Source organism: Stegodyphus dumicola, chromosome 1, assembly GCF_044657685.1.
Source record: "Stegodyphus dumicola isolate Sdum_Otavi_A_Nest chromosome 1, ASM4465768v1".
Classification (NCBI taxonomy): domain Eukaryota; kingdom Metazoa; phylum Arthropoda; class Arachnida; order Araneae; family Eresidae; genus Stegodyphus; species Stegodyphus dumicola.
This window is the reverse complement of record NC_140768.1, coordinates 222,654,311-222,680,762: the sequence shown is the minus strand read 5'-3', so window position 1 is coordinate 222,680,762 and position 26,452 is coordinate 222,654,311. Positions and strand designations below refer to the sequence as shown.

General features: G+C 32.5%; 1 protein-coding gene across 1 annotated transcript in view; it reads left to right on the top strand.

Annotated features, from left to right (window-relative positions):
• The first annotated feature begins 971 nt into the window (after positions 1 to 971).
• Positions 972 to 26,452, top strand: part of LOC118184848 (corticotropin-releasing hormone-binding protein-like) — a 189,327-nt gene continuing 163,846 nt past the window's right edge. The window contains exon 1 of the mRNA XM_085825994.1: positions 972 to 1,254. Within this exon, the coding sequence (XP_085682120.1) occupies positions 1,183 to 1,254 (72 nt within the window). The 5' untranslated portion in view covers positions 972 to 1,182. The remainder of the gene's footprint in view (positions 1,255 to 26,452) is intronic.

The window sequence follows — 26,452 nt, the reverse complement described above, 5'->3', positions numbered from 1 at the left end:
TACACACCTTTTTATATAAATAGTTATAAATCTCTTTGTTTCATACTACGACTTTCAGCTGCAACGTCTGATGGCTTTTATATTTTGATAAAGTTTGTAATCTTTAAAAAATTATAGAAACTATCTTCATGATGAAATGTAGCTGTTCGTTGGTCAGTCTGGTTCTTTTCTTAGATGCATTAAATTTTAACTGAGGAAAAACTGTTTACATGTAAATGTACTCATAAAAGAATTATTCTAATAGTAAAAACTCATAACTGAGAGTATTTATCTTTTGAAAAATACGAATAAAAAGTAATCAAATTTGTATCTTCAAATTTTTCTTAAGATTTATATCACAGTGTAAATTAATTAGAAATTAATAGCATTATATTTACTAATGTAGAAGACAAACAACACAAATCAGGGTTATATTTACAAAATTTTCACAGGACGAGTTTCGATGATTTTACCGAACCACCATCCTCAGCAGTTTTGCGGTTTTGCAGCTGGCTAGGCTGTGGTCCCAGTTAATTCAAATGCTTTAAACTATTTTTTTTCAAAATATGCAATTTATTTATTTTCAAATTACAATTTATTTATTTTCAAAATAAGTGAAAAAATATGTAAGTAATTAATAACAAGCTTCGCTTCACGAAGAGGAAAGAACAATCTGAATAATTTTAATTCGAGATGAATCCAGTTTATTGTAATTTCATTATAAGAATTTAGAAGATCAATGAAATGCGCTACAGCAAACCCTACGAAAAAAGAAAATCGCCGTAAATATATTTATGGATATTTGAAATTTTTCATGACGTCAGCAGGGTGAAACAATCGGATGCTTAGGGGGATGCACAATATTCTCTATTTTTAGACATCTCCACCCAATTCGGAAAACAGTAGGTGGGAGAACGCCCTCGTCATTCGATGATTCCACAGGTTGCGCGCCGCACTCTTTTGCTCCTATAAAAGCGCTCGCACGCACCACTCCTGTACTTCTCTCGTAACTGTCCCCAACAGCGTGCGACACAGTGTGGGTGAAAAGTCAAGAAAAGGGTATTAGAAAAAGAAAAAGTTTCACTCTCTTCCCGCTGCCAGAGAAAGATAACAAAAATTTCTCAAAATATTTCAAACAAAGAACTGGGAAAAAGAAGAAACGATATCTTTCTGGTACTGATTTGTAAAAGTTAATAGCGTAGAATGATGAAAAACGTCATTTTATTCATAACTTTCTGTTTCGGCCATGCAGTGCTAGCGACACCAGTTTCACAGGTAACGTTCCTTTATTATATATGAGTAAAATGCGTTCTTTTTCACTTCTAGTTTTATCTGAATGTAAAAAAAAAATTAATTAAAAAATTGCTTTAACATACGAAGTTGAATTTTATAGCGTTATTGCATGTTTTAAAGAACCTCAAGAATTTTATGCTAATTAATAATTTATATTTTAGTTTCATATGATACCATACTTATTACAATTTTTCGAATGGAAGTAATTTTTCTACGATCAACTTTATTACGTGCAAGTAATAAATCTTTTCAAATTTACTACTGCTTCTCGAAAATAAATTTCTTTACGTAACTTTTCAATATCTTGATAACTTATTTGAGATTTAATAGCAGTAATATTACTTAGTAATTATTGGTTATATTTATACTAAAATTATTTATAATTTGGATATATTGAAAAATAAAATGATAAAAATAATCTTAGGCTATATTTTCATAACTGTTTTGATTAGTTATGTTGAATGGCTTTCGTTTAAAACCAAGCAGCACACTTTATAACACTAATTATTACTTATAGTCAAATTTAATTTCTAAATATATTTGTTTTCAGTGATTATTAGATATTTATCTGAAGATAAATTTGGAATTTACCTATTAGGATTTGCTTCATGAAAAATTTTCATCGTTCTCGCTTTAGTACTATATATTTAAATAAATTGCATTAATTGCCAAATTTTACAGTTTTTTATACCGTACTCAATTAATGAGATGAAAAAAGGTAGATTATTGCTTTTATTTTCGAAATTTTAATAAAGTGGAACGCTAATTATCCGAGGCGTTATGAAATGGTGCTAGGCCTTCTAATTGAAAAAGGAAGGCCACAGCCATATTGCATAAAAAATTACAGATATTTTTCTCATTTTATGTCGTGCTGTAATACTACATTTAATAAGGTTTCAGTAAGTTCAATTTTGTTCATAGAAAAAGAAATATGCATTTCGCACTTACTTTTGCGTGCGATTTTAAACAAATATATACTACAGTTTAATAAATTAAAATGCTCATTGTTGCACTTATATTTCAATAACAATTTTCGTCGCACATTGAATCTTTTGTAAAAATATTAAATGATAAAATGCAACGAAAACAAATAAGTTTGTAATACTTGCAATTTTAAGTTTTTAAAAATTAAGATATAAAATATAGAGTAGCAGGTGCAGTGTTTTATTCTGTTCAACAAGTACAGGGGCTGCTTCGATGATATTCAAAACACCTGTTTGAGATGGAGGGCAAAACAAACGCGGCACCGATAACATTTGTATTATTTTTGTCCTTAAAAGCTCTTACGATGACCTCTCGTGCTCTCATTAGAATATTGACGGTAAAGTTATCATGAATTGTAAAGAAACAACTGTAGAACTCCATTTACCAGGACTTAGCGATATGGAACATTAATTATTCGATCTTTTATTGCTCCTCATCCTAGGCTCAGTAAAGTTGATGTTATTAAATTTCATTACATGTTTTTGAATTTTTAATTGATTTAAATAATTTTTTTCATTAAGACCATTAAGTTTATTATACAGTTAAAAACAGAGGAAAAAATAATATCTATGACGTTGTAAGTTGTATTATTTTGTAGCAATAAAAATAATGTTTATTCAACCTTAGTTTTGTTTGAATAGAAATAGGTTGCGTGTTTTATTTTATACAAACAAAATTCATTCTTTATTAAATTTTAATACATAAAAAACAGCGTAGTTTTTGAGACAATGTAAATATTTATTAATTTTGTTGTTTTATTCTAATTGAAATTTTTAAAAATAACTTAATTTTGTTGAATAAATGCACTCTGCGTTTTCTTTTATGAAAATGCAAATATTTTCACTATGGAATCTTTATTAAAATAAATACAATTAAAAACAAGCTTCTGTTTTCTTATAATTGATATGTATTTAGCCTATTGAAATGCGTTCTAGCGATGATTCCAGATTTCCGAATAACGGAATGGGGTGTTGTGTCTACCAGTTCGGATGTTTGGAGTTCTTCTGTAGTATATTGCCATGCCATAGTATCCATCCACTCGGCAAAAGCTATTTACAGCGAGCTGAAAACAAAAATTAAAATTACGCGCTTAGTGAGTATGGGGCATAACACAAAGAAATGCAGCAATTCTGGATATCGTTTCCGTATAGATGTCGTGAACATGAGCATTTTCGTGAGCGTTTCGTATTAATGTAAACAATTAGAAGGGATCTAGATGGTCTGTGGGTAACCTCGTGCTTGTTTGTAGGTTTTACAACCTTCTCAAACGTACCATTTTCTTTTTTACAACCTTCTCAAACGTACCATTTTCTTTGCTCACGCACAAGGAGGATATAATAGCAGGGGGAGGGCATTGTTATAAGTGATAATAGTAAGGCAATATTTATTTCATCTTTTCTCTTTTATTCACACATGTTGGGAATAAAATGATATTTACTTCTGTCATCCGTTGAAACAGTGCATGTGCTGTACAGTAGAGGTACTGCATTTTTTCGTTTCTGTATTACGTTTGTAGAGACATTAGGTATTTTGGAAGCAGGCAAGATGGAAAATTAGCGACCGCCTTCGCCGGGAATCGAACCACGGACCTCTGAAATACCGACCCAGCGTGAAGAACCACTACACCACGAAGGCACACTAGGAAGGCGGGAGAAACACCTTATAGATTAAGCTAATCATTTCAGAAATCATTACTTTTACATTTGCGGGAGAGAGACAGAAAGAGTTGCTCCTTAATATCCAGGTTTTTATTGATGTTGATGAAGACGGAACTGTACCTGTTTGGACTTGAAAGTGATAGAGATTTGACTAATATCTACGCTAAACACAAGGTTATTGCTTTGCTAATTTTATGTTTTATTTTTATTGATGTTGATGAAGACGGAACTGTACCTGTTTGGACTTGAAAGTGATAGAGATTTGACTAATATCTACGCTAAACACAAGGTTATTGCTTTGCTAATTTTATGTTTTATTTTTATTGATGTTGATGAAGACGGAACTGTACCTGTTTGGACTTGAAAGTGATAGAGATTTGACTAATATCTACGCTAAACACAAGGTTATTGCTTTGCTAATTTTATGTTTTATTTTAGGGTGTTTCACTTCTTTTTTCCTTCTTAATGTTCAACTTGTTTTGTATTTTTTTAACAGTATTGTATTAATGCAGTATACAATATTTATTTAAAAAAATTTAGTACTAATAATATCTATCATACGTAATTTTGAAATAAGCTAGACCGTATATATGTATTCGTTAATAATACGTTTAATATAGCAATGGCTGTTATTTAATATTTAACGAATAACTGGGAAGCTTTGAAATGTAACGGATGCGAAATGTATTACTCACTTTGTTGTATTACACTTATAAGTGCACTTCATCTTTAGGAAAGCACTGGGACTTCTACAATGAAGCTTACATTATACATGCGAATTCCGTTATGTTGAATAAAAATACTATTACGGATATACGGGTTCGTAGTGAATTATACATACAGAATCAGTGATAGGTGGTTAAAACTCATTTTCCAAATTTCGAATTGTACATTTCTGGAACAGTTCTTTCCGGTCTTACACAGATTTGGAAGTCATGCACAGTTACATAGGACGGGAGACAATTACAGTTACATAGGGATCGAACCCGTTGCTGTTACATAGGTATAGAACCAAAATGTCCCCAAATGTTCTCTAAATTAAGCGACATTTGGCGAATTTTTACCACACTTGGCGAAAAAATTAGTCGTCAAAACCATCGCTAGCTTGACGATATCAGCTATTTACTTCCATGTTTAATGGATTTACCTTCTTACCTTATTTTTCCGGCGAAGCTTCTCTTGAGATCTTCCATGTTACATTATACAAGATATAATATAATTGTAGGTATAATTTCACTGAAATTATTTACATATATACAAAATTCATAACTATAGTTTAAAGTACAATACATTACTTTCTTTTTTATTTTATAATTTTGCAGTACTTACTTTCTTGTAGTAATGATATGGTAGGAAAACAAGGGAGAGTCATGGAGTAAATTGTGAAACGTTGCATATATTTTTTGGGTTCAAAATTTGCGAAGCTTCTGAAAGCTAGGATTTACACCAATAATTTTGCAGTCGAGGCTAACATTGTCAATATAAGATAACATTTAAAAGTCTTACTCAGTAGTTCTTGAGCTTCACAAGTTTAGGTATCCCTTTCATAAGATGCATATATTTCTAGACCCTTACCCGCTAACTTTTATGAAATTTCAATAAATTTCTTCTCATAATGAAATGAACAACAACAACAAAAAAAAAAAAAAATCATTCATGGATTTCTGATTATTGTCTCTCAGTCTCTCAGATCTCTGTGCACCACAGTTTAAGTATCGCTAATTCAGCTTACTCGATTTAGATAAAAACAATTCTATACATTGTAATTATTAAGCGTCATATTTCACATTGCTTAAATTGACACTAACAACATTGCTTAAAGTGACACTAACACCTATAATCAGACTTATTCTGACAATATTATCCATGCCGTTGCATGTCATCAAGTTTTCAATTTAAGCGGCCTCAGTGGTAAACCGGAAGTGATAGGAAAACGCGCCTTTTCCACCCAATCACGTGGGAAAATCTAACAAACTACGTCACTCGTGCCACACACGGCGCCCCACTCCACAAGTGCTCAATGGACAGAACTAGCTGTGTCCAATGAACTGAGCTAAATCACCACCCACCAACGCAAGGATCAACCACATCAACGCATTGGGCTCAAACATAAACTACAATAACAAGTCGTACCTTCTCATTAGCATAATATACTGGGGAAGGGTGTATGGCGTACGCGAAGTCAGCCAACACACGCAAATTTGAAAGAACTGGAATTCTTGAATCTAAAACACGAGCTCTTTTGCTGAACCGGTAGAAAATTCCACTCCCATGACACAGATTCAAATTCTTTCAAGACCAAAACAAGATTCTCGCATCGAACTTTTAGTTTTCATAGTCACGAGCAAGCATCTCCATCGAAAGGTACTTAACTAACTACTGAGAGCAATAAATCAAAACCTGCTCCGCCACAACTTTATCAAAGGTTCATAGGATTGAATCTTTGTAATGTCTTTCGAACACTTAATAACGACATTAAGAACTTGCCAGCTTCATCCCAACTTTGAAGACGTTTCCTCCGACGGGAGGATCCCAAGATCTCCCAACCCTTCTCCGCTTTCACAGATTTCTCGAGATAAATTCTCAGCTCATCAGTAAGTTCATCGCCCCTATGCCGCAGAAACCCTATACATTTACAAACACTCAAGCCCAACGATATGGCTAGGCACTATACCGATCAGAAAATAGAAAGGAACTCTACCAATTAATTATTTCTGTACGTCGGACGATAAGTTAATATATCTGACAAATACTTTTATATTAAGCATTTAAGTAAAGAAATATAAAGTCTGTTGACTGTCCGAAATGAAACCGATGAAAGGAATCTGGGTTGTAATCGGTTAACCTTTGTAAAAAGAGAAGACAATTTTGTTACTTAATCAGGAAATTCATTAATTTAATTCTGAAGCGTTTTATTTCTCAAAAACTTCGAATTTATTGTCTTTTTAATGTTTAAGCTTCCATAACCCCACATCTTTAATTAATAAATAATTCTACGGATTTAGTGAAGTTGATCTTCACAGATTTAATGAAAATTCTTTACATGAATGAGTTGAAGAGACACCAGAATATATGTGTCTTGCGTACGAACTAATATTTTGATTGAAGCAGCTGAATTATTGATGTTTCAACATCAGATCGTTATACAAGACTAGAATTAAAGTTCCAACAAAAGGCGAAATTGTGCCTTTAAATGTGGCACTGACTTCGAGGTAATCACGGATAATTCAACATGTTGTAAAAAAAAGGTTAATTTACTTTAAACAGATCACACCGAAATTTAACAAAAGTTAGACTGGTAGCCCCTATGGCAAAAGTATGTTATCGTAGCTGCAGCCTAGGCTCATATTACGTCCCTCTTTTCAATTCAAAGATTAAGCTTCATATCACAATCACACCGCGTGGAATTGAAATTATTATACAGAGAAGTGTTCGACCTAACGCTTGTGTTTTGATTTGATGGGGAAGATTATTCATGCGCAATGGATCACAGCTTTATTTAGGCAAAATGAATCTGTAGTTCATTGGTTAATAAATAATCTCTGAGAAAGCACTTAAAATTATTTGAATAGCCAGGAAGCTGCAGTAAAAAATTTTCTAAGGGATGTTTGGTTCGCATTTATGCTACACATGGGAAAACTGATTTGGATATGTAGATTGTTGCATTTGAAGTAATATTTAGGATGCATTTAATCTGGATTCCTTGGAATTAAATGTATCCATGAAGAATTTGGCCATAGTTTATACTAGCTTGTTGATTTTGGCAACATGCACAATGTTTCAAGATATAGCCATCTTTCTTAACTTTGCAGTTTCATGGTTGCCACGATCCCCATACTTCACAACGATAGATTTCTGATTTTGATGTTATCTGAAATCTAGAGAATACACATCAAATCCACGAGATTTGTCAGGATTGGCAGATGCCATAAAACGTGAAGTTATACAGATTCTTCTTACCTTGTTACGTTCGTTTGCTGTTTCCCGCATGCATTGCGTTGTAGAGGTGCGCAAGTTGAAAACTTATAATTCCAGTAAAAGATTTTTTTCCTCTCCTCTCTTGTGACGTCATTGGTCTTTTACAACACACTCTGCAAATGTTTTAACCGGCAATATTCCTCATACAAGTACCGCTCCAACGCCATTTATGGTTTTTATGGTAGAGAGAATATAACATAAAGAGAACTGGATGAGTGTTTGAGGGTATATATACATGTGTCTATTTGTGCGTGTAAGTTTCAAAAACAAACTCAGATTCTGGGAAACCGATTTCAGGAACAAGGTTTGTATAATGGATTTATGACGTAATATTCTATTTTCTGAACTTTTTAATATTTGCAGTATGAATAATTAATATGTTCCAAATGAGCGTGAGTGTTTTCCCAGATCAGACTGTAGACGAAAAATACAAGAAGCCCCGGTTCACGAATTTAACCCGCTTATAGAAAGCCATTGAAAATGTCATCCAAAATGTTCGTAAACCAAAACTTATTCCTCCATAGGCATTAAATGGATCACTTCCTAGACCACAGATGATAACTTATTTAAATTTACAAGAGTACTTTGTACAAAAGTGACGGGAATTATAATCTAAGACGAAGGAAAAGAAACACAATATTGAGCATATAAAATAGAAAATTTAATCTAATTCTACTAGGTTCTTACGAAAGAAAGTGACTGGTGTATTTGGAAAGTGATCAGGAAAGAAATTAGAAGAAATGTTATTGCTTGATAAGTCTTTTTTCATCATCAGGTAACAACAGGTAATGGTCTTTTAGATGTCTCTTAATAACATTAGACTCCTTAGCACTCAATGGGTTTTGCTTTTCATTCAAAATTTATCCTATGAGATTTGCTATTGGCTGCGTTTTAAAATTCTTTTAAAGTGAGACATGGCATTTTTATGAAATGTGTTTTGCTGTAGCTTTCTATGTCTTTATCAGGAAGATATCATTATACGAAACGTTTCAGACATTTCGAGTATCAAAGAAACTGCGTTCATCTTTTTTTTAGTCATTTTCCTCTGAAAATATTTAATTTTTGTTTTTTCTGAAACAGCTCTTGTTCTTTATAAATGAGTTCACTTTTATGGGCCTCTAGTAGAACCTCCACATCTTTACTGTTAACGTCCAAGCCTATGGTTGAGCCTATGAGATTCATGCGATTGTGTAGCAATATTAATGGCCAGCAGTGTATTTTTCGACCGCACTTGTGGCCGAGTGGAGAGAACTTTCGAAAAGTGGAGAATTAATTTTGCCACCCCGGACGCAGATTTTCGATTCAAAATCCTGATTTTCTGTTGTTATTTTCGGTTTGAAAAATGGTTACTAAACAGATTTGCGATGAAAGGCCTTTATTAAAACATATTTTCCCTTATTCCGATAACCCTTTTCTATTTGACATTAACAACAATACATTCTATGCATAATATAAACATTCTATCCATATAGAATACTTTATCTGGACAGATTACTTATGAATTTAAATTTGTTGGACACTTAATGTATAATGAAATAATATAACTCGACTTTAAGTTAGATAGTTTTTAATTAATATTAAATAAAATTAATTAAAATTAAATACAAATTAGACATTTAATAAATTAGTAAAGCTTTAAAGCATTCTTCCGTTTGTTTAATTAGGCTTAGCACATATATTAATGGCGCTGAACCTTAGGTAACAGGTAAAAGGTTTGCTAATCCTAATTTTTGTGGTATATTGCAGCACAAAAAAAATCTGGCAGAAATGCAAAATATTTTAATCTGGAGAAAGTATTTAGCGCTCTTGACGAAGTATCTTCAACAGGCGACTCATGGTACATTTAGAATATTAATGCCTGAAAAATCTATCGCAATAATAGGCAAGTGACTACCGGTTTTATAAGAGTCAAATAAAAGCAGAGTTATTTGCGAGATATATTTAGCCAAAATGGATTTTATTTCCTTTTTTACGCGACTTCCACATATTCTGGGGACAAATTTATTAACGATACTCATGGCGCCATTGAGGCTATTCGACAACATTGCTATGCTCTTGCAGGATATCCACCCTGCGAAAGGAATTAGAAAGCCTCTTGAGATCTCATTGACAAATTGTCTCTTATCCTTTGTTGTATGATTGATTAATTCTTGTGAGTAGAAAACGGTTTGTTTAGAAACGAGCTTTGTTATCGACCCTATTTCTTAAATTACTTCAGTTGTATCTTCCATGAAAGAATTTTAAGAAGATTTTTTAAAAAAAGAAGTGACAAAAATTTTAATTTATTTACTGTATACGTTTTACCACTCTGTTGTGAACACCTGAATACCCACGATTTGATGAAAAAAATTTAACTGAAAATCGTTTATCAAAAACGAATAAACACTCTTTTATTTGCAAGTATTCTTCTGCATCAAATAATCGAAAAAAATGAAGTGATTTTTATTAAAAATAAAAATTTACATCAAATTCTCATATAACTTCATTTAAAATTTTTTTTCTATTCTCTCCGATAGTGCAAACAGCAAAATTCTGATAAATTTGATTTCTTCATCAAACGAAGTTATGAATACAAAATCGGTTCATTATGAAAGTTTAGAAAGTGTAAATTAAGTCTCGAAAGCATTCTATTCAGCACGTTATGTTCTCGTCCACAATAAATGTATGTGCAAAATGCGATACCAGGCAAATGTTTAAAAATGGATGGAAAGGTTTTTGATTTTAGTGCCAAATAAGATGAACGAGTCTAAACGTGAGAGAAATGACAATTTTTCATTTATCATTCTTGTTTTAAAGGAGAATAAAGAGTTTCTTTCATAACCTTTGGAAATTTCAAATCTTTTTTTAGGAGACATATTTTTTATGTTAGAATTTTCCACAAAATATAATACTACGTACCACAATTAAATTAAGGAATCAACTCTTTAAAATAAAAGCCTGAGAAAAATGCATTTAAACTTATGAATTGGAAAAAAATTTTAAAATGGCATGGCAGATTTATGCTGTCATAAAATCATAAATTTAAAATTATGTTTCCGAGTCATAACGATAGAGATTTTGGTTCACATTGTAACGCATTAATAAAAATATAAAATTGCCCAATTTATACTTTTTTATTATTTTGTTAAAAAAGGGCAAGGAGTTTGCTTTACAATCTATGAAAAATTCAAAGTTTTGTAATCGACAGATATTTAGGTGTTGAAATTTTAAAATCATTAATGTCCAGTAGCCAAAAAATTTGAGCAATTTTTGAAAATTCACAAAAAATCAGAAATGCGGTTAAAATTTTATAAAGTTTCATTTAAAAGTTTTTTTTTCGGCTCTATCCGATGGTGAAAACAGTAAATTTGTCAAATTTTTAGTTTGTTCTTTGAATGAAGATCAGTGCGGAAAATCACTTTTTTAAACTGAAAAAAAAAAAAAAAAATTCTGAACAACAATAGAATTTTGAAATAGTGTCTTTATCAGATTGCATTATCATCCACAAACTGAGTGCGCACTAAATTTGAATTCGAGAGCATATAAGGAAGTAGTTTAAAAATCGATGACAAACTTTCTATTAATAAAAATATAAAATTGCGACAAACTATTGCGACAAACATCACGAGTGAACTAAGTAAAAGCCTATTAAAAAGTTCAAAGAGCAATAGTAATAAAAAATTGCATTTAGAAGACTTCAGCTTACATTCCAACAACTAGGAGATGTGTCAGAAATTTTAAAGTGTCAGAAACATTTAAAGTGTCAGAAACATTTAAAGTGTCAGAAAGATTAAATAAATAAATAAAAAATATCACAAGGTTAAAAGAAATGGCAGTTTAATTTCTGCATGCAGATTTATAATCTGAAATAATTTTGAGCTGAAGAGTTTACCTATTTACTAGTAGAAACAGACCTAGTAATAGAGATTTTAAACTGAAGAGTCCTACTAGTTCAAGATTTAAGTCCCTAGAAATTGAAGATATGGAATGTACGATCTTATATTAAAAACAAACTGTTACAAATGCTAAAAACCATTAAAAAAAAGCTGAAACGCTCAAAATTGTTTGTTAAGGTATTTTACGCTCTCGCTGCGTTCGCAGTCTACCAGTCTGCTCTAGCATTCATTCCTGCTAACCTCCCTTTTTCTTGTCTTTTTAGCTTTCTTATTAAGTATCGTTTTGTTCGCTCTTACACAATTACGACTCAACAACAAAATAACAAAAATTTTAATAATCACTAAATATTTAAAAACAGCATATCTTTAGAACTTCAGATTCTTATCTCATGGGCTGGAGATAAGAATGTTTTATTCTGCACAGTGTTGCCACTGCTCGTTCCCAACTAGTAGTTAAGTTTGTTAATCAAAAAATTTTAAAATTCTGCAAAATATGAAGTAAATAATGAAAAGGTTGTAAGAATTATGTTAATTTTATTAACAGTTAAATTTTAAGTTAAAGTTCCTTTCCTGTCAAATTCTTAACTTCAACTTACTACTTCGGCCAGAACGTAGTTTTGGAATTTGCTGAATATTTAATGAGAAGGAGCGGTATTTAAACCACGAAGTTACTTACCGAGACAGAGAGAGAAACAGAGTTTCTGAACTACGCTCGTCTGCCTTTTTGGCCGCTCTCTCAAAGCTGTTATAAGCTCGGCCGTACTCAGGCCCTTGCTAAGCTTCGTAGTAAAATAGGTTAATGGGCCAACTCTCATGGTACCTTGATAGCTTTGGCTATACTTAGTTAGTTAATCTTAGTTTTAGTTTAATTCTTAGTCTTTTAAGTTCAAGTCCAAAGTTCGGACTTTATTTGTTCACTCCCAGGCGAAGTCTTGTTAAATCTTATAGAAATAATAAAGGGCTATTTACCCTTCTCTCTTGTTGTTTCCTGTCTTCGAGCTCTAGCGATTATTCGCTTATCAGTTCCTAGGTTCCTCGCTTCCAGCATTAACTTAGAATTTCAAGTGAGGAACCTTACAAGGTATATAACACCATTCTATGCAAATCTTGAATATTGTTAATTTAATGAATTATAAATTAAATGCCATTTTATTATTTAAATCGATTCTATTCAAAAACAAGAATAATCTTAAGAATTGCATCCGTTGTTTTCAAATAACTTAGTTTTTTAATTCACAACAGAGAATCTGAAAAGTCTAACATTTTGATGAATGACTCGAATGAAAAATGAAACAGCCTATTTATAGTTATTTGAAGCAAAATTCCGTTTCAAAACTAATAATGCCTCTTGGGTTAATAAAAGAAAAAATTGCTTTGATATTTCATAGCATATGAACGCCATGCGGAGATTAGTTAATGAAGGGAAGTCTTATTTATTGAAGAACTAGCTATGAATTTATTTCACTTAACCACTTACAACAGATACTTCTTGAAAGGGCTCTTGAAGAGACTTACAACAAATGTATCTTGAAGGGAAAATACTTTTTTTAGTTTCAAGGGCTTTTTTACTATCACGGCGAAAAATTTTCAGGATTTTTTGCTTCGTTTTCTGAAAATAATAAATTTGTCATCGATATGCTTAAAATTTGGGTAGAAATAAATCGTTTCTGTCTTTTTCAGTGAAAAGAATGCTTTAATTGTAAACATCTTGTACTTTTACTTTTCGATGACTGGATGTAAATTTTCATTAAGGTTGATATCCATATTAACATATTTATACCTTTGATTTTTCCAAAGGCAAATAAATTTGCAATTTTCATTCAGTTAAATCTTTCATACTAATTAGTATTATCATTATGTTCGATTCCAAAACACCAGTAATGATGTTTGCAAAGTGGATTACTGTAAGTAATGTGTATCTTATAAATTGGACATTTTGCGTTATAAATTGTATGCGGATTAATTTTTAACTCTATATAAGTTAAATGTGGCCTATTAAAAATAGAATTACACTTCTATTGGCGATATATCTTGTAAGGCTAAAGAAGTTGGATGCGGTATCGTTCGATTCGAAGTCAAATTGCGGATATAGCATGCATTTATTTTCCCAAAAGAAAGACTTTACAGTTCTGGTACTTTTATAAAAGCACACATACAACTGTTCTCAGTAAGGCAGCGCACAATAAGTAGTTACCCCTCCAAACTACTGTGAAAGCTTTAATGCAAAACAATATAAAAACCTCAGCGAGTAAACTCGCATAGTGATCTCTCAATGCTCTGAGTTAAACTCTGAACTCAACTCTAAACTCAGCTGAGAACCGGTATTTATAGTTTCCCTCCAGCCGCCGGGAAATTCCCAGTACCTTCGATTTCTCAAAATTGCTGGAAGATATGACCAGTTGCAATTACATATAGGGCCGGATGCAGTTACAGTTACATATAGGGATCAGACCAATAACAGTTATACAGGAATAGGAGAAAAATGTCGCCAAATGATCGACAAGTTTCGTAACTTTTGGCAACTTATCACTAAGTTTGGTGACACAAATTAGTCGCCAATTTGGCGATATGATCATTTATCTCAGTGTTAAATGAACTTGCCCGTCTAACTTCATTTCTTCGGCGAAGCTTCACTTTTTTGAGACCTTTCATGTTACATTATACAAGAGATACTATTATTTGACAAGTAATTTCACTAAAATTATTTATTTTCTTCCTCCTTCCAGCATGCCTTCGTGGTGTAACGGTAGTACATTCCAGGCGTATTCGATAGTTCCAGGTTCGAGTCCCGGGAAAGGCATTGCTCATTTCTCGTGTCTCCTGCCTGAAAAAAAAAAAAAAAAAAAAAAAACTAATGACTCTACAACATATATACAACATTCATAACATTGCCTTTGAAGATAGAGATTTAAAAATTCATAGAGCAGAAAGTTCCCTTAAAAAACAGGTGGTAAGTGAAGAGGGCTACGAAATCAGCCGAAGTCGTTTCATCAGAAAAATGTTTTAATGAGAACTGAGATGCAGGTGCAGAGTAGCATACCACCTATGACATGATAAAGACTTTATAACAGATAATAAGGTTATCTGATGTAGAGAATAATCAAATAAAGAGGGTAGCTTATTGGATCAACAGTTTTTACTTGAATCTGAGATTTCCAATGCCCTGCTATTGCAAGATAAAAGCGCTTCCACTAAAAAAATACTGGAATGGATTTTGTAGACTTACATCGAGCACTTTTGCTTTTTGAAAAATCATACTTGGCGACCATTTGGCAACACTTTGGTTTGGTCTCTGCATAATTTAATTTGCATTGCAGTACTTGAATAAATGTAATTGATTTCTGTATGCAGTTGTAACCATATTCGCCCCACATATGCCTGCCAGTAATTTTGAGAAGTAGTAGAGATTACTGAGTGGCCGGGGGAAAACTATATAAAACTGGGCAAAGCATCAGTTTCTCAGTTTTTAGTTCAGAGTTGATTTCGAAAAGTTGAGAGTATTGCGAGCTTCGCTTTTAGATGCGCTTTGCATTGCGCTGTGTTTAATGTTCTCTCTAGTTTGACTTTTAACTGTTGATTGTACTCTATAATACTGAGAAAAGATGTACGATTATTTTAGTGGAAAGTTCCAGAACTGTAAAGTGTTTCTTTTGGTAAAGTAAATTTTATCAAGCTATCATCGGTTCTGTCTGCATTCAATCTATTACGAAACCGTGCGCACGTAATAATATGATTACCGTAATTTTTTTTTTTTTTTTTTTTTTTAGAGTTTATGTATTTAGATACAGAATTTGGCGTTATGTTGTTCCTAAAAGCTTCTTTTTTTGCAGATATTCCAATTCATTTGTTGTTGTTTATTCTCTTAAAGACATTGCATATACGACGTCTAACATCGTTGATTATTCTAAAGGAACGTTATAGTCAAATTATTACAACATAAAAATAAAGTAAAGAAAAAATTTTCTTTAACAATGATGCTTGTGTAAACCAAATTAGTACTTTAAACAATGGCTAAAGATGATATGAGTTTTAACGTATTTCTCCCTTTTTAAAGTTGATAGTTTATGATGGAGAAAATGCCTGTGAAGCGTGCATAAATGATGAAAAATGATATTGGGGAAAATATTGGTTTTAAACCATTTCTTACTCCTACTAGTAATGACAATGTAACTTTTACACGCTGCCTGATTCGTCGAGAGACTTTTGGTGCAAAACTATTGGAAGGTTTTGTTAAAGGAATGGTTTTGGTTTGTTTAGTTTATTATGACAAAGCACGCAAAGGTTATCTAGCCTAAGGAAAGGGATGCCTTCGTGGAGGATTTTCAGAGGGAAAGTGGTTCGTATATATGTTACACATGGGGAAAAGCACGAAAACGCCCATGCAGCCAAACTGTGCACCTAAATTCGAGCCCAGGTTGGAACTACCAGTGTTCAGTGCTTTCACCGCTCGGCGGCTGGTGAGCGCAACGGAGTGGAATGATGTACTTCCGGATGCTCTCAAAATTATAAACTTTGTACATATATACGGCTTCTGTAATTAATTTTTTTTTAATTTGAAAAGTATGGAATCTGATAAAGATTTAAAATTTTTCCTAGAAGGGAATGTTAGAATAACATTATTTTTACAAAGATTTACTTTAGAATTTCTTGAAGCTCGATTTCAAATTGGTTGAAAATTCTTTATTTTGGATGGAGATTTAAATACAGATACATCATTTTTTACACATATTCATATGAATGAAGTATTTAAATTAAAAATTCGAATAAAGAAGGAAATTACTATTTAACCTTACTTGAAAACTGACTTGAAAACTGATGTTTGAGATAGGACACATTATCGAGAATTCTAAAGATATGCTATTTTTTTAATTATTTTGTGATTTCGTTCATGAACTGTATACGGCGTAAAAGCATCACTTTCTTCGCAGTTGCGTTGTGTTAAAACAAACAAACAAACAAAAAATACGAGTGAGCAGCAAACAGCATGCCTTCGTAGTGTAACAGTTAGCCCACTCGGCGCGTATTCGAGAGGTGCTGGACCTCTCGAATAGGCTTGAGTGCAGGTAAGGGCGTTGCACATTTCTTCTGTCTCCTGCTTCAAAATAACACAATGTCTCTACAAGATAAGCAGCAGTGCTCAGCGAGAACATAAAAACTTCAAGTTTTTGGTACGTTTCGGTAAATAGGTGAGTCTTCTTTAATCGAAAAGGGACTCAATTATATAACTTTTAACACCGTAATCTAAATTCGGCTCATTTTCTATTGGACAACTGTTTAGTGTTACAAAGCATTTTACGTCATTCTCTTTGAGATATAATGACCGCCTGTTAAGTCTTAAAACTTAATCTGTAACTAAATGTATGTTTATATTTTTTAGTTAATAGACACTGGCGAACGACAAGGAGTGTTTTGTAATTTTCTTTTTGAATATTTCTAACCCATAACTGAATGTATGTTTATATAGTTAATAAACACTGGCGAACTATTGGGGGTGCTTTGTAATTTTCCTCTTGAATTTTTATTTTGATTTACAGAGCCCTAGGCTTTGATATGTATCATTTACATTGTTCAACAGAGATATAGTTCTAATCCCATAATTAAACTCAAATACTTTAAAATATTAATTAGTAAAAATGAATAAAAAAGTAAAAACTGATAAAAATATAAGATACTATTAATAAAAACAAACTAGATTTAAGTTCTCCTTTAACTCTTAAGGATTATATTGATATATTCTATCAGAATATAAAATTTCACAGTCTTCCAATTATAAACTTAAGTTACTTCCTATTATAAACATACGTATTATAAGTTCAATACGAATCAGAGCCAATATAAAAACATCCTTTCAATGACATTTGCACTTAGTGGCAAACTTATTTCTGAATTATCATAAAAAGTGCGTTTCAAAAGTATGATTTTAAGCTGACTGATTCTTCTAAATGCTGTGACGAAATACGACTTGTTGCAGACTTGCGTTTACAATCTAATCAATCATTACTAATGTTATCTATCTTTTTTCTCCATTCGGAATGGTGATTAGCAGTGCTGGCTATCACATCGTTGCACATGGGTTCAAACATGGAAAAAAAAAGACATGTTTGATTGCAATTGTATTCTAACTTTGGATCATGAGGATATTTAAGGCATCCTGAAGAGCCGGAAATTCTCTACAAAGATTGATATCAGGAAGTGAGGAGTAGGAGAATCTTGGATCAGTCTCTCTCGTGATGTTCTCGAACACAATTAGTATTAAAATGGGCAAAATTAAACTTTTGTCCTTAAGATCCCTAAGACCTTGATCAGCGACAGACGCTCTCTTCCTTTTGGTTACGATTTATTCGTGCATGTTGTCTTCTGGGGTAAATTTTAATTTTATACCAGTTATTTTAATTTAGTTCACCTTTTCTGTCTTTCCTAGCTTCAGCTTACAACTACCTACCGGAATGAGGTTTCAGTATACCGTTAAATGAAAATGAGAAGGAGAACAGTGGTTAAGTCGAGTTTAACTGACTTCGCCAGATAGAGTGAGAATTCCTGAGTAGCACTAGTTTGCCTTTGGGCTACGTCTCTCTAAGCTCTAACTACCCTCGGCCGTATTACGTACCCTTTGATAGTTCGCAGACTAATTTAATATTACGGGCCAACTAGTTTAGAACTGTGTTAGCTTAAGCTAAATCTCTTTAGTTAGCCATTAGTTACTTATTATTTCTTACATTTTAAAGCCCAAGTGGAGGCTTTGCTGTACGCCCTAAGAAATGCGTCGACCATCAATCTTATTTTGAGTGATATAAAGGGTAATTAACTCTTCTTGAGTTTATATTTACATTCTTGGACTTAAGCGATTATTCGCTTAAGCAGTTCACTAGGTTCGTCGACATTCCATTTAACATGATAAAAGTGAGGAACTCTATAGTCTGATCAGGTATTTCATGATCATCATTATCAGCGACAGCATATAAGATATCAATAATTTAATTTTTTAAAAAATTCTTTATTAACAGTGTTGATTTTCAAACTCAGTTTTTTTCCCAGAAGATTCACTAGTAGTCAAGTTGATAAGTCCTCTGAACACTGGTAGTTCGTCCTGTGATCGGTACGCGGCAAATGCACTTGTAGTTTTTGCGTTTTTTTTTTATCTCATGTTTAATGGGAATATGACTCTCTCTTTATTTTATAGTCGATTACCTTCGAATGCTTTAATCAATTAACTCCGCTAACTATAAAAGTTGGTCTAATGTTGTTAGTTAATAGACATTTTTCTTTGTACTGATTTCTGTGCAATACAATATTTTTTTAAAGTGTTGAATTTATTCATTTTTTCAGGCTCTATTCGACTTTTAAGTATAGTACTATAGACTCATTAGGTTATTTTAAAGCAGGAGACGTGAAAATTGTGCAATGCTCTCCCCGGGATTGGATCTCTCGAATAAGCTTCGAGAATTCTTCCAACTACACCATAAAAGTGTGTAGAAAGGAGGAAGAAAATACCTTATATACAGTACATAGCTTTAAAAAATTGCAATAACAAATTAATAACTTGTAAAAGTTATTTGTTAATTTTCATAGCATATGGAAATTAAATTCAAAAGATTAACGCAAGCTGAAGAGAAATTTTTTTTCAGTATTAGCAAAATGTTTTTTAAAACTTTAAGATTTTGCACACAACTTACTCAGTACTGCTGTTTATAATGAGAACGTTGTGTACATCTGTCCATAACTTGAAAATGCATAAAACTCTTGCTAATCTCTTGTATGAAAAGTTTCAGTTTTTACTAATAAATTCCCATTTGTGTCTAACAATAAAGTAAATAAAATTGTACTTAATTTAATAGTTTTAAATTTTAATGATTCAGGTGCTGTGGGATATCAGTAAAAATAAATCACAAATAATACTATAACTTCTTGTTATTCATAATGGAATATTAAATTTAAAAAAAGATAGCTTTTATCACGCTACATTTATTTCAAGTGCTCAGCTAGACGCTACTATAATGCAAAAAGCCTATATTATTTTGAGCTACGGGTTCTTTGCCCAAAAATCTCTCTGAGGAGTCTTTAAATGTAGACTCTAAATTAGCAGGAAGAAATTTAAATTCACAATTTATCATAAAGATAAATACAAATACAAGGTGCTGCCATTAATTTCTAGGGCTGATAATAACTCCAGAAAATATATGAAATACAGACCCATTAAACACGTTTCAAAGCAACTCCCACCTGACGTAATGCACTTCTGTTCTCGGCTGAATAAGATTCGGAAATAACGTTTGAAGTACTCTTTCGGAATTCTTTTTAATGTGGACGTCAAGTTTTCTCGGTGGCTTCAATATCCTCAAATCTTACTCCTTTCAGCAATATTTTAGTTTTGGAAACAAGAGAAAGTCTGCCGATGCTAAGACGAGAGTGAGGAAGATGTTGCATCTTCCCGACCTCATGCTCAGGCAAAGAACCGCTTCACAGGTAATGCAGTGTGACTCCGGATATAGTCTTGATAAAGCAGCCAACTTCTGCTGAAAACGAGGCCTTAGTCTGCAAACTATTTGTCGAAGTCTCGTAAGAAATGGCGTAAAACGGTCCAGTGACAATCTTGTCAGAAGAAACAAATTCATGATGAATTAGTTCTCTGCTATTGAAGAAAGCGATTATCATTTCTTAATTGATTTTGGACTTCTGGAATGGAATTTGTTTTGTTCTTGTGAGCTTGGAAACCGCCATTCGGAGCTTTGACGTTTGCTTTCAGGATCATACTGGTAACAACAAGACTCGTCTCCCGTTGCTATCCAATCGAGAAAAGCAGGACCAGCGTTAGCTTTGTCGATGAATTCAACGCACGAGTCCATTCTGAATTGCTTTTGTTCCTCCAATAAACAGTGAAGAACGAATCTGGAGCAAACCTTAGGCTTCCCTAGATATTGTGGCAAAATTTGCCAAACCACCTACTTGGAAACGTTCATTTCTTCGACGAGTACTCAGATATTTAATCGACGATGCGAAGTTACAAGCTCAGGAACTTTCTCAATTTTGTTTGGTATGAAATTTCCGGAAAAGTGCGATTTTGGGTCAAAGAAACTATGTTAGAACAATGTTATTCATAAATCTAATAAAGTTGAGCTTTGATGAAAAACTGATGAAAATTGCAAATTAAACTTTGCCAATCGGCTCAGTAGAAAGAGGACATAGAAGTGTCCTTTTTTGTGCCGAATACACTTCTTAATTCAATAACACTGAAACGAGCTTATTTTTAAACATTTTGCTGATGGTCTTAACTGATTACACACTTTCTATCATTTTAGCTGAGCATCATTTTAGTTAAAGGAGATTTGATTGCATCGATGTTTCAATTTTTAAAATTTTAAGTATTCCTATGAAAATATAAAATTTAAATGTTCCGTGAATGGGTTGTAATGGAATCACATAAACATCACTTGATAGATTGCACCAAAATTATATATGTATGTGGTGAATGGATTAGATTAAAGCAATGCTTATGCTTTCCTGAATTCTAACCATGTTCGTAAAACACAAAACTAGATACATAACACTTAATTATTTAAACCTTAATGAATTCTGAATAATAAAATGTGTTAATTTCCGGTCTGTTCCACTACTACACTTAGTTTGGTTCGCCCGCTTAAAAATTTAGGTACTGCTGTAAGATGTAGTACGCTATAAAGTGCAACTAGATCTACCTATGTGTTGAACCTTGCGAATTCTCACACAGGTTTGAAGATGAACACAACTAAGGGAAGGGCGTAAAATACCCTTTTAATTGAACACACAATATTTAACAGATGGCACGAACTCACGATGCTTGCGATGTCAAAAACACTGACCACTTGCGATGAGAGCTTAAAAGATAAGGTTAACAGCTGGTAGAAACGAACTACATACCCTCACAATAGCGAAATAACGCTCTGTCTAACCTTTTCGCTCCAACAGTTAAATACTCTTGTTCACCCTAATTCATTTACATCCCAGCGAGGAGATGACAGAAGAATAAAAGAATTTAGGAAAGGCTGACAAAATAAAATAACTATTAGAAAAAATATACAAAACCCTATACCGTGATATTCAAATGACCACTGTTTCAACATTCACTCTAACGCAAACTGGAAAAATCATGTGATAAAACGATCTTTATGATCAAGTAGTCTCAAGAATTAGAAATATTTCTTTTTAAATACTTTGAGGATGCAAATTCAACAATTTGAACTAATGGTCTCATGGTAGGGTTAATTCGAAAAGATGGTTATATGTTCGGGTGCCACTTGTGCTAACCACGATGAAATATTGGAATCCCATTCACTTCTATTTACCTACCTATATATCTCGTGAAGGTTACGTCTGAAAGTGATCGGTAGTTCTTGGAAAATAAGCAAACACTGGTAATGGGCGTTATCTGAGATGATTATCTCCACAAAAAAACAGTATCATCTAGAATAGCAGGTAGTCATCATAGAGGGGGTTTGCTAATTATTATTATGGTTATTATTTTGAGAGTCAGCTATCGGATATTTGTCTGCGCTTCCTAAAATAACGCATTTACCTCTTTTCAGAAAAATGATGCAAAAAATATAAAAGCAACTTATGGGAGCTTTTTGAAGACTTGTGCAATGATTATTTCCCAAGTTGAAGGAATATTTGCATAAAGAGGCAAGTTGCGTTGAACGCCAAGATGATTTGCGTGCTGATAAACTCAAAAAACCAGAAAATATTATAAGTCGGTGCCCTACTAAGTGCCATTTTGCTTTTGTAGTAAAGACGAATTTTGTCTCCTCGAATTTCAAACAGAGCTGAATTTCATCGAGGAGACTTTCAATTAAGAGATACAACAGAATTTTACAAGTTAAAAAAAGCCATATATATTTATTTAAAGCTTTCAAATAGCGATACATTAAATGCAAATTTCTCTTAAATGCGCAGCGGTTAGTGGTTAGCTGGCAACTCTGATAAAACGAATGAACTCGTTGATTAAAATTCGTCTCCTGTTTGCTTCATGTCTAAAGCTCTTGAATTGTAATTTATTATAGAATTCGATAAGAAAATATATTAATTTATTATCAACTTAAACGTGTTCACTATGAAGAATTATTCTTTAATAGGACACATTAAATGCTTTCTCTTTTATTGAATCTTTAAGAAGTATTATTTCGATTACCTCTTCAGTTTCTTTCGAATTAAAATATTTACATTAACATTTCTTTCAAATGAATTATTAATCTTGTCACACGCTCTAGATAATTTTAGAGATTACGAAAGATCAGTGTAAAGAAGATTACTATATTAAAGTGCGCAAATAGAAATTATTAATAATAGTCTATCCTAATGAAACAGAAGTTTTTTTAATTAATTATTCACTCATTTATTCTATGTTTATTACTGATATACGCAACACAGCTTCTGGTTACAAAAGATCTTTTGCGAAAATTGCTTTATTTTGAATCTACGAAGCAATTCCACAAGCTTAATCAATTCCACTTCAGAAAGAGACTAATATTTTAATCCTTCTATTCCACTACCTTTTATAGGAGAATTCTCTTCCACAGAGTTTGTTTATGTGTAACCCATTCTCTGACATAAAAATGCAATCTTCATTAATATTAGTACTTTAATGTTAGAAGCAAATAAACACACCAGTAGTTGAATCATAATTTTAACGGAAGACTTAGAAAATAAGCTTTAGTGCCCGAAGTATTTTCAGCGATAAGATTTTAGAAAAAAGATTCAAAGTGAAACAGAGCTATTTCAACTGACATATTTGAAAATTCGAATGGACATTTTGATTATTTATATCTATTTTCTGTAACAACGTAGCAGAAACAACGTTAGAAACTACGCTTCGAATTTAAGTTTTTGCGTATATACTTTTCTAAAATGTCTTATTTTATCTATTTTCTATTTTCAGTTGATTTTAAAGTTATATGACAGAGAGTTTAGTTAATATTGGGATATATATTTTAATTTTGAATAAAAATATTGGGACATATATTGTAATCTTGAATAAAAGCTATGCAGTGTCTTAGCTTTCTTTTGATTAATGCGGCATATCTATTCATTCAGACTTGAAATTAAGCAAAATGTGAAGCATTCAGAAAAAGACTAGAAAAGTTTATCCATAATTATTCCTTTTTTGCATGAACTGCTGCTTTGCTGTTGAGTTCATTCACGATGATCCAAGATCAAGTTGGTTTGGAAGAAAATTAATACTGCTTTGGAGCTGTTTAAGATAACTTCAGAGTTCAATCCTTTGATGAACCAAGAGTTCATCGAGGGGGAGGATGTTTCAAAGAATTCTAAGGACTCATTGAAGAAATTCATAAGATACTTGGAATTTTTTCAAACGGAAAATTTTATTTACAGCTATTTACAGTTCGTTTGCTTACAGCAGAGCATTAATCTTTTTACTGTCGTTGCCACTACATCTCAATCAAATAATCCATAAAGCAGTAAGGAAAAAATAATAAGCATAAAATAAAAATGTTGTGCCAACATGAAACTGTAACATGGGGCACGGGAAAAAAGAACAATGTAGTGAATATGAAAATCAGCCTTCTAATAATCTTAACCGATATTTATATAGCGTTGTTAAATTTTCTTTAGTTGAATCTGGTTTAAAAAAATCGCCAGATGGTAAAGATGTGTTTCGTCGTCCAACAAGGAAATGAGCTGCTGTCAGCGGTTTTTGTTCTCCAACTTCACTATAAACATACGTCAGCGCACGTGAATTTAATATATTGCTTCAATTTCAATTATAACTGTTTTCAGCTCTTCAAATTTAAGTGAAGCCTTCATGAGTGTTTTTTTCAAACATGATTTGATAGATCGAACTAGCTTTTCCCAGAAACTGCCCCACCAGGTCGCCTGTTCCATTTTGAACTTTCACTCAATACCTTTATTACCAAAATAATTTTGAACTTCTGTGTCCTTGATGGTATTTAAAATTTTTTGGAAATCCTTGTCTGCGCTTTTGAAGGTTTTTGCATTGTCTGAATATATCACTTGACATACTTCTCTTATCGAAATAAATTCTTCTTGAATTTTGTGCTGTTTGGCTAGACACTAGTTCCAGATGCACCGCTCTTTACCTCCACCTTGTATTATGCCTCATTAATAGGCATCATCATGTGCTGTGCTGCATGAAGTAGCTTTGGTATATCAACTGTGTTTGGCTTTCGTCGAGTTCATCTTTTGAGTTTCACTAATTGTGCGTGAAGCCAACAGCACACAACCGCACCTGAGAGTTGCTACTGAACAGTCGCGTCAGATTCGGTTGTTATTGTATACAGTAGGAGAAACTTTTGCATAGTTGATTACGTAAGGACCAAAGCCAGTTGTCTTGTGTAAAGATTTTGAGTTTTGGTAGTTTATGTATATGTGTAAGATATGTCCCCTGACTGCGAACTCTTAATTTCGAAAAGTATTGACTTGTTAAACTTCCTGTTTCCCCCTCTTGTTTAGTTCTAAAATCGAAAGTAGTGGTGAAATAAAAATTTTATTTTCGGATTGATTTGTGTGAATCAAGGCTATAACTTGCTGACAATTTGGTGATGTAACTCAATCAGTAGTTTGGAGAACAGATTGTAAGAACTATTGAGTATTAAATTTAAAATACAATTGTAAAAAGTATCATGATAATTCATCTAAAATGTAAATATTCAGTTTGTTTCTTGAACATATTAGAAGACCTAAAATACGGTATTATAAAGTTTGAGAACTCGACATATGTTTCGAAAAACTATTTTTCCTGTCAGAAATAACATCTCCAAAACTATAAATCTGCAGTATTTTTCTGTTTTCACTTGAATGCATTTTCTGGGCTGTTTGATGATGCTTTACCCTGCTCCACTGAAGGCAATGTCCCGGCTACCCGCATATTTTAAAATTTTCCCGAAAATGTTTCTTCACGCTTAGACGTCCAATCATCAAAAGAAAGTTCTGCTTCTGAAGGATCATAGGAAATTTCTAATATAGCGATAGCTGTAGTTTGAGTTTATATATGATAGAAATAAATGCCGATTTTATCGAAGAAATACAAAAAAAATTCTGGGCTGTATTTTTACAATATATTTTTAATATAAAGTGATTTTAAAAATATTTACATACGGATTAAATTTATAATCATGAAAATTTCAGAGATAGTACTTCATGATATTCTTTTAATTTTAATGATTTCTTTATGAAGATTTGCTAGCCCAGTTTTTTATGTTTCGTACTTAGCCACAGCGTATAAAAATATCATTGTTATATATCAGAACGTTGCTTAATTGAATTTAAAGTGAATAATTTTAAAAATATATTTATATATGCCCGATTTAAGTTAAAATATAAAATTTTAGAAAAACCTGAATTAAATTTTGTCAAGGAAAAGTGACGGCGTAAGCAGAATAAGGCAAAAAGCCAAAGGGGAAGCTGTTATTGTTTGAAAGGGAAATTCTATTCCATAAAAAATATCAAGCATCTGCTTGTTGTTCTGAATTTTCTTTGCTCTTTTCTCTTAACACCGCTCGCTTCTGTTTGAGACCTGCTGAGCCTTTGCCCCATTAAAAATTTATCTACTATGATTTGCTTCTGTCTAAGTTTTAAAATGTTCGTCAAGCAAAACATAGCATTGCCATTGCAAATGTTTATGTTACGGCTTACTGTTGTTTTATCAGGGTGATAATGTTATGTGAAACTTTGCAC